A 14,304-nucleotide genomic window follows, 5' to 3' on the forward strand; every position below is an offset into this window, starting at 1 on the left:
CAAGTAGCTGAGAAAAGAAGAGAAGCTGAAGGCAAAGAAGAAAAGGAAAGATATACCCATTTGAATGCAGAGTTCTAAAGAATAGCAAGGAAAGATAAGAAAGCTTTCCTCAGTGACCAATGCAAAGAAAGAAAGGAAAACAATAGAATGGGAAAGATTAGAGATCTCTTCAAGAAAATTAGAGATACCAAGGGAACATTTCATGCAAAGATGGGTCTAATAAAGGAAAGAAATGGTATGGACCTAACAGAAGGAGAAGATATTAAGAAGAGGTGGCAAGAATACATAGAACTATACAAAAAAGATCTTCATGACCCAGATAACCACGATGGTGTGATCACTCACCTAGAGCTAGACATCCTGGAGTGAGAAGTCAAGTGGGCCTTAGGAAGCATCACTGCGAACAAAGCTAGTGGAGGTGATGGAATTCCAATTGAGCTATTTCAAAGCCTAAAAGATGACGCTGTGAAAGTGCTGCACCCAATATGCCAGCAAATTTGGAAAACTCAGCAGTGGCCAGAGGACTGGAAAACGTCAGTTTTCATTCTAATCCCAAAGAAAGGCAATGCCAAAGAATGTTCAAACTACCACACAATTGCACTCACATGCTAGCAAAGTAATGCTCAAAATCCTCCAAGCCAGGCTTCAACAGTACATGAACCATGAACTTCCAGATATTCAAGCTGGATTTAGAAAAGGCAGAGGAACCAGAGATCAAATTGCCAACATCTGCTGGATCATTGAAAAAGCAAGAGAGTTCCAGAAAAACATCTACTTCTGCTTTATTGACAACACTAAAGCCTCTGACTATGTGGATCACAACAAACTGTGGAAAATTCTTCAAGAGATGGGAATACCAGACCACCTTACCTGCCTTCTGAGAAATCTGCATGCAGGTCAAGAAGCAACAGAACTGGACATGGAACAACAGACTGGTTCCAAATCGGGAAAGGAGTACATCAAGGCTGTATACTGTCATCCTGGTTATATAACTTATATGCAGAGTACATCATGTGAAATGCTGGGCTGGATGAAGCACAAGCTGGAATCAAGATTGCCAGGAGAAATATTAATAACCTCAGATATGCAGATGACACCAACCTTATGGCAGAAAGCAAAGAAGAAATAAAAAGCCTCCAGATGAAAGTGAGACAGGAGAGTGGAAAAGTTAGCTTAAAACTCAACATTCAAAAAACTAAGATCATGGCATCCGGTCCCTTCACTTCATGGCAAACAGATGGGGAAACAATGGAAACAGTGGCAGATTTTATTTTCTTGGGTTCCAAAATCACTGCAGATGGTGACTGCAGCCATGAAATTAAAAGACGCTTGCTCCTTGGAAGAAAAGCTATGACAGACCTAGACAGCATATTAAAAAGCAGAGACATTACTTTGCCAACAAAGGTCTGTCTAGTCAAAGCTATGGTTTTTCCAGTGGTCATGTATGGATGTGAGAGTTGGACTATAAAGAAAGCTGAGCACCAAAGAATTGATGCTTTTGAACTGTGGTGTTGGAGAAGTCTCTTGAGAGTCCCTTGGACAGCAAGGAGATCCAACCAGTCAATCCTAAGAAAATTCAGTCCTGAATATTCATTGGAAGGACTGATGCTGAAGCTAAAACTCCAATACTTTGGGCACCTGACACGAAGAACTGACTCACTTGAAAAGACCCTGATGCTGGGAAAGATTGAAGGCGGGAGGAGAAGGGGATGACAGAGATGGTTGGAAAGCATTACTGACTCAATGGACCTGAGTTTGAGTAAGTTTCAGGAGTTGGTTATGGACAGGGAAGCCTGGCATGCTGTAGTCCATGGGGTGGCAAAGAGGTGGACATGACTGAGCGACTGAACTCAACTGACACACAGCATTGATTCATCAGTGACCCAATTTTAACACATCCAATATACAGAGAGATCAAAAAAAAATAATAAAGACCAGTAACCTATTATAAGCTTCACAGGTGGTTAACAGTAAAGAACCCACTTGCCAATGCAGGAGACGCAGGAGACCCAGGTTGGGTCCCTGGGTTGGGAAGATCCCTTGGAGAAGGGAACAGCAACCCACTCCAGTGTTCTTGCCTGGAAAATTCCATGAACAGAGGAGCCTGGCGGGCTACAGTTCATGGGGTCACAAAGAGTCGGACATGACTGAGCGACTAACATTTCATTTCATTTCCCAGAATTAAGATCCCTCATGAAAGAAAGAGAAAAAGGGAAAGAGAAAGGGAGGGAGGGAGAGAAGAAGGAAGAAAACTATGATATAAGGAATTGTCTGGCAGTCCAGTGGTTAAGATTCAGTGCTTTCACTGCTGGGGGCCCAGGTTCAACCCCTGTTTTGGGAACTAAGATCCCACAAACCAATAATAATAATAATAAAACTGTAATATATATTCCATATATATTCCTGCTTAGAGGCAAATAAACACATACTTTTTCATGACCTTGAGTTAAGCACTGATTTTTTTAGATATGATGTTGTACAAGCAACAAAAGAAAAAAATAATCTGAACATCAAAATTAAACTTTTTGCTTTGCAAGACACTGTTAGAAAAATAAAAGGACAAGCCACAGACTGGGGAAAAAGTATTTTCAAATCATATGTCTAGAGAATTTGTATCTAGAATATGTAGAGAATTCTTACCACTCAACAATTTTTTTTAATGGCAAAGGAGGGACTTCCCTGGTGGTCCAGTGGTTAAGAGTCTATGCATCCACAGTGGGGAACACGGATTTGTCCTCTGACTGGGGGATGAAGACACCATATGCTGCGAGGTATGGCCAAAAACTAAGAAAAATTTTAAATACAGAAAAGGATCTGAATAGGCATTTCTCCAAAGAAGATATACAAATGGCCAATAAGAGCATAAAAAGATGCTCAGTGTCATTCTTCATCTACAAAGAGATATCACTTCACATTCACTAAGGTGGATACAACCAAAAGATAGTAACAAGTGTTGGCAAGGATGTGGAGTAATTAGAACCCTTAGACATTGCTGGTGGCAATGTAAAGTGGTGCAGTTACTTTGGAAAATAGTCTGACTGGTTCTGAAAAGGTTAAATATAGAGTTATCATATAAGCCAGCTATTCTACTCTTAGGTATATATCCAAGAGAGACAAAAACATACATCTACACAAAAACCTGTACATTAATGTTCAGCGCAACATTACTCCTAATAGCCAAAAAGAGAAAACAACCCCAAAGTCAATCAAATGATGAAAAGATAAATAAAATGTGGTCTATCCATACAATGGAAGGATATTGTCATAAAAAGGAGTGAAGTTCTGGTATATATCACAACATGGATGAATCTTAAAAACATTATGCTATGTAAAAGAGGTCACACACCACAAAATACATATTACACAATTTCATTTATATGAACAGCCCAGAACTGGTAACTCTATAGACAGAGAAAGTAGTTTAAAATGGCAACCTAAGGCTAAGGAAGGAGTGGTAGAGAAAGCAGAAATAGGAAATAAATACTAGTAAGTAGGTGGTTTGGGGGCAAGTGTTCTAAATCTGTTGTTCTTCAGTTGTTAAGTCATATCTGATTGTTTACTACCCCATGGACTGAAGCATGTCAGGCTCCTCTATCCTCCACTATCTCCGAGAGTTCTACATCTAGATTGTGACTATACTAAAAACATTGAATTGTACACTTTAATTGGGTGAATCTTACAGTATGTAGACTATATCTAAATTAAAATGTTTTTTAAAAGGGGCCATCAATTAATTGAAATGTATGAACCTCTCCTGCCCTTGAACAAACTAAAATTTTGAAAAGGCAGTTGCGAGACAATCAGGGAAATCTGAGCAAGACTTGATAATTAAGCATTTTGTGGGTTATTTTATGTTTTTTTTAATGTGCCAATGAGTTGTGGTTATATTTTTAATAGAGGTCTTATCTTTACAGATATATCCTGAAATATTTTCAAATGAAATGGTCTGGAAATTGCTTCAAAACCATCAAGGCTCAGAGAGGCTATAGATAAAACCAAATTGTGAGAGTTGAGTGATAAGTACATAGAGGTTTGTTATACTAGCCACTAGAGTTTTGTTTGTATTTGAAAGTCAGTGAGATATAAAGGTTTGAAAGAAAATAAAAAACATTCCTAACCTATTTTCATTTGGCTAAATATCTGTATACATTGTGAAGAAACTCATTTAAGCAGTGTATAAAATGAGCATGTGGTCAATACATGAAATCTGGGTTTCTGGTTTTTTTTTTTTTTAATCATTTTGTCAACATTAATTTGTTGTATCTACAACATTCTGCCTTCAAATAAAGCCATTACTACCAATCAGACAATGATATTTGTGTTTATACAGGTATATTCCAACTACACACCATATGTTAGGAGAGAAAATTAATTTTAGTCCACACTGCAAAGTGTCAGGTAACAACTATCAAGGACGTACTGTCATTCTTCATAATTGAAATATAAAAAGAAAGTTCTATGCATTTTTCTTCCAGATTCTACTATTTCAACTTGTTTAGTCTTCAGCCAGGTGAAATATAGGCACGTAGGAACTAAATCAATTCCTCTCAGCTTGAATTTTGCATGAGAACTCAACAGGAATATGTATTTCTGAAGATACTCCAGAAGAACTAATATGTGGACCTAAAAATGCTAGCCAATTTTCCTCCCGTTTTTTTCTCTCAGAAAAACCAGAGAAAGACTGGAGTCAAAGAAAATGAGCATAAACTTGAACTCTAACATGTATATAACATAAGGAAAACTCAGCAACTCATTGGGAGGCTACACTATGTCCTTGCTCTAATACCAATGTAATGAGTAAGCAATTAAAGGTGTCACCTTGGTGTAACACTCATTTCAGGAACTGCTCCAGCTAATAAGGCACAGGATCTGGACCAGGATGCTTCATATTCCCATTTAACTCCTTTGAAACGGAAACACAAACTTCCAAATACCATTGCCAAGTATTTTTCTACATGGATTATAGTTGGTAAGAAATTCAACCTCAGAGAAAAACAAACTGAAATCATAGAAGGTTTTTGTACTCATTTTGAATGGACTATTTCTTAAGATGGGCACTGTTATTTATGTGAGACAGTGAGCTGGGACCTGTGTTCTCACCCACCACACTTCATTACCTGAAATGAAGGAACTCGGATCAGGCTGCAGGGACCGGAACTGGTTGACATAGTACTCGCGCTGCTCTTCTGTTATCCTCCAGGGTTCGTCTGGGTAACTAGTGCTGTTATCCTGCAGTTCTCTCTCCACTGAAAAGGACTTTAAAAAGAAATCAATAAGCAAATGCTCACAGAATCTGTCTTTTGTGAAATGAAGTAGAAATATTAAACCCCAATAAAAGTTACCAAGGATTATACTTATTTTTTTCTCAAGGGAATAAATTTGAACGCCTTGTGACTAGAGTTTAATGTGAACATAAACTTCTGAAGGGCAGACATCATGCTTTATACATTTTTGTGTGTGTTCTCCAAAGTTGGTAACAGGATTAAGCATGAAATATTGAACACTCGGGTGAGTGAGAAAAGATTTACCAATGTGATGAAGGGGGAAAGTACAATCATTCTTTTCTTCAAATATTTGCCACATTTTGATACTTTCAAATTAGCTGAGCAGATAGTAAAATAATCTAGACTCTTTTTAACTCTTTTTTTTGAAAAATCTAGAACAGTTGTAACTACATCATCTTTTTTTCTGAGGCATTCCCATTGTATAAATCTGGGAATCAAATGCTCAGGATCAAGTCCCATGTCCCTAGGTCCCACTTGAATGGCAAGTCAGAATCACCAAACCTCTCATTCCATATTTGTGAACTGGGGGTTCTACTTTAGTAATAGAGTGGAGTGCAGAGATGGGCTGTCATGGTACTGCAACAAACAGGGTAACAAGGGGTGCATCTGACCTGCCACTAGGGGGCGTGCAAGCCAAATTTGAGAATTTAAGGATACAGAACCTGTGTAGCAGTGCAGGAGAACAAGCTCTGCAAGGGAACTGGAAAAGAAGCAAAAACGGTGATTCTGGAAAGAGCAGCCCAGAGCTTTGTTCCATCCCTCCCATCTAGCCTGGGGTTAAGGTGCTTCTCGCGAACGCCACCTTCATGGAATAAGGAGGGTGAGCCTTTAAGACAAAAGGAGACTAGGAAAGGAGAAGTATTACTACTAATGAGCCATCAAGCTGCCTGCTTCTTGAACACACTATCAAGGAACTAATCATTAGGAAGGTATTCTAGTCACTAGCGCCAGAAAAAAACAGTAGATCATCTCTGTCCCCTGTGCCAAATTCCCCAACACACACACCCCATTTTGGAAGTAATTCTTCCCAGGAACACTTGACTCTCCTCTAACGTCATTCAGAGAAGAAACAAGTCTATAAAAGCTTGAGTTGTAATATAACCTTGAGATGCCATCTTTGAAGTTTTCATACTAGATGAGTTTCCACTAAATGTTAATCAAACCATTTTTAAATGCCCTGGAAGTCATTATCCATTAGTTAATGCCTTAAATTCAGAGTGTTTTGAAACTCACAAAGTATTTCACCCTCTATCTCACCTGAGTACCTCAAACTTTTGAGAAGTAGCCACAGGAATTAGTAGTATCATTTTCCGAGATGAAAACAGGCTCAGAGAGTTTAAGGGACATGCCCATAGACTTCACAGAATTCCTGGAGTCAGCAGATAAATGCAGAGTTTTTTTAATCTGTTACCAAAATTTCCATGCTAGGTGTTGGCTGCTGCATTCCTTGGTACTAACATGGACGCTTCTACTCCCCTAGAATACACTCCCCTTCATGCCTAGAACCAAAGCTGCCATACGCAATCGTTGTTAGCATCAGCCCATGCTTGTTCTTTTCCCAATCCCATGACCATCTGCTCACACTATTTCCTCTCTCATATTACCTGACTCCTGAGTGGCATCAGTAGTCTCTTGTTCTTAGTCGCTCAGTCGTGTCTGACTCTTTGTGATCCCATGCACTATAGCCCATCAGGCTCCTCCGTCCATGGGGATTCTCCAGGTGAGAATACTGGAGTAGATTGCCATGCCCCTCCTCCAAGGATCTTCCCAACCCAGGGATTGAACCCAGGTCTCCCACATTGCAGGCAGATTCTTTACTGTCTGAGCCACCAGGGAAGCCCAAGAATACTAGAGTGGGTAGCCTCTCCCTTCTCCAGGGCATCTTCCTGACCCAGGAATCGAACCTGGGTCTCCTGCATGGCAGGTGGATTCTTTACCAGCTCAGCTACCAGGGAAGTCTAATCTGACAGTAGAAATCAGGAATAAAAAGGAGAAAGTGATTGATTTTCTCTGCTTAAAAGCTTACAGTATGACCTGTTACTCAATAAAACAAATTCACCTCCTCCACCTTGCTTTTATGACCATTATAATCCAACCTCCTCCTTGGTCACATAGCAGGCTTCTGATAGGCCATATGCTCTCTCCTCATGGATCAGATTTGTGTCTTCTCCCCAAAACACTCTTTCTCTGATCCCAGTCTGCACAAATCCTACCCATTCTCAAGCTCCATGGCCCTGAAGGGCTCTCTGATATACCTGCCAGGCCCACAGGCACTGCAGAGGTGCTGCCTGCTCCCCAGCCCCCCAGCTCTGCTACAAAGATGGGTCTGGTACCACATGTGCACCACAAGGCCCACCTCATGCCTGATCTCCTCCGCCTCAGTCCAAGTAAGGGCGGGTGGGCGCACAGGATGCTCTGGTGTAGAAAGCTCTTCTCTAGAGAGAACAAGCTGGGCCAGATGCTCATTCTTGGGGATGTAGATAAAAGTGGAAAGATCAACCAGCAGAGAAAGCAGACCCTGAGCAGATGTACAGCAGAGCTGCGGTGTCAAGCTGGGGCCAGCTTGGACTTAAAGTCATGAGAGAGCCAGAACCAAGCACAAGCAGAACCTGTGAGGTACAGAAGTACTAGAAAGGGTCCGGGGTAAAGGTGGTTGTTGGGAGCCAAAAGGTAAATGGGCACTAAAGTCACCTCAACTAGGGCAAAGCCTGGTAACAGCGGAATAAATATGAATAACCAAGAGCTCCCATGACTGGGGACCACTGGGCCACTCCTTGTCTCTCATTTTTTGGATTCCCATGAGAACCCCAACCCCTTTCTCCTTCTCAAGAAAACTTAAGCTGACAGGAAGAGTTCCCACTCCTTAAAACCAAAAGTGCCTTCCAACAAGGGAGGACATGTGAACACTGGGCAACCTGTATATGGTGTGGCCCTTCTACAAGCTCGCACAAAACACATTCGTTTACCCCAATCTCTTTCCCTTTGCTTCTCACTGCATGGTTTCAACTGCTTTGACAAACCAAGTGATTTGAGCATCTTACAATGTGAATCCTTATTATAAATATGGTAAGTGTCATACAGTTTTTGAGCATTTAAAGTGTTGTTAAATATCTTCATTCAGGTTTCAATCTGTAGGGCAAGAGCAGTATCATCTAAGCCTTCATTCCACACACAGCCCCTAGCAGGCACAGCACAGACACTACAAGTCAGGTGAAGGCCACTTACTGACAGGCTCTAATAACTTCAGGGTTATATCTTATATTGAAAGAGATGCAGAAACACTACTCTAAGCTGTCCTTAATGAAAGAAAGCCTGTAAGTTCATTTCATCTTTTAAAGCTTGAGATCTATCAACAGACATACCTGTCAGTCTCATGGTCTGATCTCTATGGAGAGGTCTCAAGTTCCTCATCCATTAAGTGAGTGATTTCAGAGACAGGTAAAGGCATATGGAAGGGGCAGATCACATTCCACATACCTGAAGCCAAAATATTCCAAAACAAAGCTGATCTATTCCCTGGTAGCTCAGGCAGCAAAGAGTCTGTCTGCAATGTTGGAGACCCGGGTTCGATCCCTGGGTCGGGAAGATCCCCTAGAAAAGGGAATGGCTACCCACTCCAGTATGCTTGCCCGGAGGATCCCATGGACAGAGGAGCCTGCTGGGCTACAGTCCATGGGGTTACAAAGAGTCAGACATGACTGAGCGACTAACACTTCACTTTCACTTTGAGTTCATTTGGAGGAGATGGTTCCCTGTATTTGGTCTCTGTGATGAGATGGCAAACCTGGGTTCTCCTGCATTGCAGGCAGATTCTTTACCATCTGAGCCAACCTCAATGAACCCAAAAGGCAACCATAATAATCAAAGATCTGAAAAGTCAGTCACCTAAGAGAGAATGTCTACTTGCAAAGACTAGAGGCTCTGAGAAATGGAGATGGGGGAGCAGTGAGCCTTGTGCCTCTGAAGAGAAGCCAGAACCAGGAGTAGCTCCACTTCCACGTGCACCCAAGAAGCACCCCCAGTTCCACCCCATCTCCAGTGGTTTGGTTGGCTCAGTGGAGATCTTTGGTACTTGGTGCCAATTTTGAGCTCTGGCAGTGTTTTCAAGAAAACATAAAAAGAGAGAGAGAGAGAATCTTTCACATCTGTGTGCTTAAGCCACAGACATATGGTTCATTATACAGTTTCTCTAGACACAGGAGAATTAGATTTGCTTATATTTAAAACATTCAAACCCTTGGTTTTGTTTCAAGTGAAATCCAAATATCTCACACTGCAAGTTGTTATCTCTGGGGAAAACAGGCTGTTTATAATGAAAGAGACTTCAAAAGACTCATTTTAAAAAAAAGTAATACTATTAATAAAATCCCAAAAGGCAACATCTACCCCTAAAGTATCTTAAAATCAAACATAGCTGAAAAATATGAATTGCAAGAAGGCATTGTCAGGGAGAACTTAAGAAGGGAGTGTATATTTTTTCAACTACAGAACATTTCTGTTTAGCATATAATTCTACCCTGGAGGCCTCCTATAAATGCTGCCTTAGAGTCCAGCCATTTGATCTGAGGGTGCAATGATGATCTTAGAACAAAGTCCTTTTGGTGCTTAGCAAACAACAAACCATCTCGGGAAGCAAAAACTCCTAGCAAGCCCACAGTGTCTATGTGAGGACACCTCCCCTGTTAACAATCTTTCGGAAGTAAGAATGCCATAGAACAATCCTAGATCAAAGCGTGATCTCATGAACAAAAATGTGAGAGGACTCAACCGCCCTAAAGGGAAAGACTGGCTCATAGGCTGTAAGACTAGACTATAGCCTACATGACCATTAAACTGCCTAAAGAAAGATCATAGGAACTGATCCATCATGGGGCAGAGAAAAAAGAAGAGTCAGAGAAGCAAATGATAGCTGTGCTTCTATGTGGGATTCTGCTGGCTGTCCTTGAATCATTCACGCCCTACCTACCTGGTGTATGGGTCTCACTGAGTGGCTGCCCAATCAGGAATGACATTTTCCAGCCCTTCTTGCAGTTAGCCACAGACACGTGACTGAGTTCAAGCCAATGCAGAGGGAGTGCAAGTGACCTGCACCATTGCCCAGCAGGGCTAGCACCCCTTGATTCTCCTCTGTGCTTTCCCCCATTGGCCCACTGAGAAGGGGATAGCAAGGCCACAGAACACAAGGAGCCCTGGCTCCTGAATCACTATGTGGAGGAAAGCTGTCTGCCAATCTGTGAGATGAATGAGAAACAGACCTATTGTGGGAAGTCATTAACATGCAGGGCATTTGTTATAGCAGCCATTACTCTAACCAAGCTACTCTTCAAGCGAGGCCCAAAGGAAAGGCAGACCTGCCTAGTACCAATGGCACAGGCACTCCTGCACCAAAGATGAAGCATGAAGCCATCTTCTTTTTGTAATACGACCACCTAATAACAGCCAGAGTACATCATGAGAAACGCTGGGCTGGAAGAAGCACGGGCTGGAATCAAGATTGCCGGGAGAAATATCAATAACCTCAGATATGCGGATGATACCACCCTCATGGCAGAAAGTGAAGAGGAACTAAAAAGCTTCTTGATGAAAGTGAAAGAGGAGAGTGAAAAAGTTGGCTTAAAGCTCAACATTCAGAAAATTAAGATCATGGCATCTGGTCCCATCACCTCATGGGAAATAGATGGGGAGACAGTGGAAACAGTGTCAGACTTTATTTTTGGGGGCTCCAAAATCACTGCAGATGGTGATTGCAGCCATGAAATTAAAAGACACTTACTCCTTGGAAGGAAAGTTATGACCAACGTAGATAGCATATTAAAAAGCAGAGACATTACTTTGCCAACAAAGGTCTGTCTAGTCAAGGCTATGGTTTTTCCAGTGGTCATGTATGGATGTGAGAGTTGGACTGTGAAGAAAGCTGAGTGCTGAAGAATTGATGCTTTTGAACTGTGGTGTTGGAGATGACTCTTGAGAGTCCCTTGGACTGCAAGGAGATCCAACCAGTCCATCCTAAAGGAGATCAGTCCTGGGTGTTCATTGGAACGACTGATGCTGAAACTGAAACTCCAATACTTTGGCCACCTCATGTGAAGAGTTGACTCATTGGAAAAGACCCTGATGCTGGGAGGGATTGGGGGCAGGAGGAGAAGGGGATGACAGAGGATGAGATGGTTGGATGGCATCACCGACTCAATGAACATGAGTTTGAGTAAACTCCGGGAGTTTGTGATGGACAGGGAGGCCTGGCGTGCTGCGATTCATGGGGTCGCAGAGTCAGACACGACTGAGCGACTGAACTGAACTGAACTTGATTGCTCATGCAGACTATAGGCACAGCATGTAGATGCATCTTTACAGCCTTCTTTCTGTGCTTGGTTAATATGACTCTTATCTTTCATGAGTTTGAAGGAGACTCTCAGGGAGTTAGTACAGAGTAAAGAAAAAAAGAGGGCTATGGTAAAACTGAGAAAAATTGTTAAATGAAGAAAGGAGCTAAGGGAGTAGACAGAGCTCAGTGATTTTCTCTCTCAAGTCCAACCATTCTGTATCATACTCTTATCTATATAGTCTTGTCCTGTTTCCCACCTCACTCTCATTCTAACATAAGGCCCATGACAGGAAATTTTTTCTATTCTGATAACAGTTATATCCCCAGAGCCTAGAAAAGTGCCTATCAAGCAGTAAACACTCAAAAGATGCCTGGCAAATGACTGGAAAAACGGTCAATTCTAACTCACAGACAGAACAGTTAACGTGAGTTCTCCTATAATGACTGAAGCTGAACTTTAAATGCACATACCAAACAACTGTCACTCAGCAGTGTAAAAGCCTGGACTCACCTATGAAATCATAGAGGGTAAAAAACTTTTTTTTTTAAAATAATTATAGATTCACTGGAAGTTGCAATAAATAACTTCTGTTTTTGCCTATAGTGAAGTTAGTCACAATTAAATCCTAACAGAGCAATTTAACTTTATCAGTTTCTTCATGGAAATAAATCTACAAAAATGCCTTTAATCACATACTACCAAACTTACTTAGGGGTCTAATCTCAACAGCTTAGAAGCCTGAAGGCCAAACTATAGGAATCGCTAGAGTTTAATGAGCAACACACAGCTGCTGCTTATTAAGATAAACTAAAAAATTTTTAATGATCACCACAGACATCGAAGAATGTTACATAACACATATTCATGATTTTGCTAAGTGTCAGACACTGTGAGCACCTAATATACAGGATCTGTTTTCATCTTCACAACAACCCTGCAAAGTAGGCCCCATTAGCCTCATTCTGGAGAATAGGAAACTGAAGATTAGGGAAGGGAAGTGACATACCAAGACCACACACCTAGTAAATGGTAGAGTCACAACATGAACAGAGTCCAGAACATGTACTCTCATTCAGCAAGCTCTGGGGTTCTTCCCATCTTAAACATCCATCCATCCATCCTTTAATGATGTACCATTTCCTTTTAAGAATTAACCTTACTGTAATGCCTATATTATTGCTGTTAATTCTGCAGATTGAAGATCTCAGTTGAGGATGTGAATTTCCTATACTTACACTTCCCTCCCCACTATCTAGTTTAGTTGCAGATTCTAGCCAGCAAACTATTAAATTATACAAACAGAGCACCATATTATTTCTTACATAACTTTTGCTTATAAGCATCTGGTATGTTTTCATATCAGGAAAAAATGACCATGTCTGTCATCCTAAGGGCACTCTGGCATAGTAGCTAACCCTTAGAGGTTACTTACTATTTCCCAATAGATGAGTCAAGGACAAAATGTTACAGGCAATCTACCCTGAAAGCAAGACTGCTGGGAGGACTGAAAGGGTGCAGACTAGTGAAGAGTCCAGAAGAGTAAGGGGGCCAGAGAAGCACCCGGGCAGTAGCACCTCCTGTTGGGATAGGTGATAGGGGTATGACACCACCTGCCCTGCTGAAGTCTGGGGATACTGACACACTTAGGGGTGAAATGGTGCTGCTGTAAGAAGCCTTTCCTGTTCACACCACACTATCTACTAAGACCAAAGGGGCCTAGGAATCAAATACCACACTCCTTTCCAGCTTTGCAAAGTACTCTCTTGACACCAGGACTTCAATCGGGTGTTTTCAGCTACATCTAAGAGGCTAATTCAGAGGCACCCTGACTATCAATCAGTGGGGGCCCCAGCTACTACCACGAAATTTCTGAACACCATAAACCTTTAACGAAATGCTCACAGAGATGGGGTGGAAAAGCAACACTGACCCCACAAGTAAAATGCGTTCACTTGCTTTCATGTAACCAACCTGTCTAACCACATGGATGCTGGAATCCTCACATGCACCAGCCTACCATTCTGACATTTCTCACTGCCTCTAAGCATGGATTCTGAAATACCTTCAGGTGGCAACCCAATTAGTCATGCTATTTACTGAATCAACATCTTTGTCCCATAAACATCCTTCAATCTCTATCCCAAGCACCTTCTTCTTATGTCCTGGAGCCACCTTTCTTTCAGTGATCCAATATCTCTTTAATATTCTCATCCTGTAATACACGTTTGCCTTTCATGTAGAAGTGTCTTTCAGTGAAGAAATTAGGTGACTACAATCATTTGAATCATTAAGAAGTGTGGGTACACTGGGAGCACCTGAGGAATACCATAAGCGACAGCTATGAAAGATGTGGGCTGAGAAAAGTAAATTTCAGCATCATTCAGTAAAATGTTTTAAAAATAAGGGATAGAAAATTTCAAAAAGAATTATAAGTAGATGAAGGAAATAAGTAGGAAAAGGAGGCTGGATGCTGTGAAATACAGGACCTCTTTGTGGTAATAACAGTGACCAATGGGATATCTGTGGGTTCTAGGTAGGGTCAAGGGAGTAGAACATACACATCGACCTTCTACCCCTTAGGAGACGACCAAACTCCAGCTAGGGTTTGAAATCAAATGGGGAATGAATGTGGTAAAACAAGATGTCAAACTAAGAATAAATCACATGCATTCCAATAAAATTTATCAAACTAG

General features: G+C 41.4%; 1 protein-coding gene across 3 annotated transcripts in view; it reads right to left on the reverse strand.

The window, feature by feature from the left end:
- The window catches only part of REPS2 (RALBP1 associated Eps domain containing 2), a 268,277-nt gene that overhangs the window by 138,891 nt on the left and 115,082 nt on the right, over nucleotides 1-14,304 (reverse strand). For all 3 annotated transcript variants that reach the window (XM_043896996.1, XM_043896995.1, XM_043896993.1), the window contains exon 6: nucleotides 5,118-5,256. In XM_043896996.1, the coding sequence (XP_043752931.1) occupies nucleotides 5,118-5,256 (139 nt within the window). The remainder of the gene's footprint in view (nucleotides 1-5,117; nucleotides 5,257-14,304) is intronic.

Source organism: Cervus elaphus, chromosome X, assembly GCF_910594005.1.
Source record: "Cervus elaphus chromosome X, mCerEla1.1, whole genome shotgun sequence".
NCBI classification, from domain to species: Eukaryota; Metazoa; Chordata; class Mammalia; order Artiodactyla; family Cervidae; genus Cervus; species Cervus elaphus.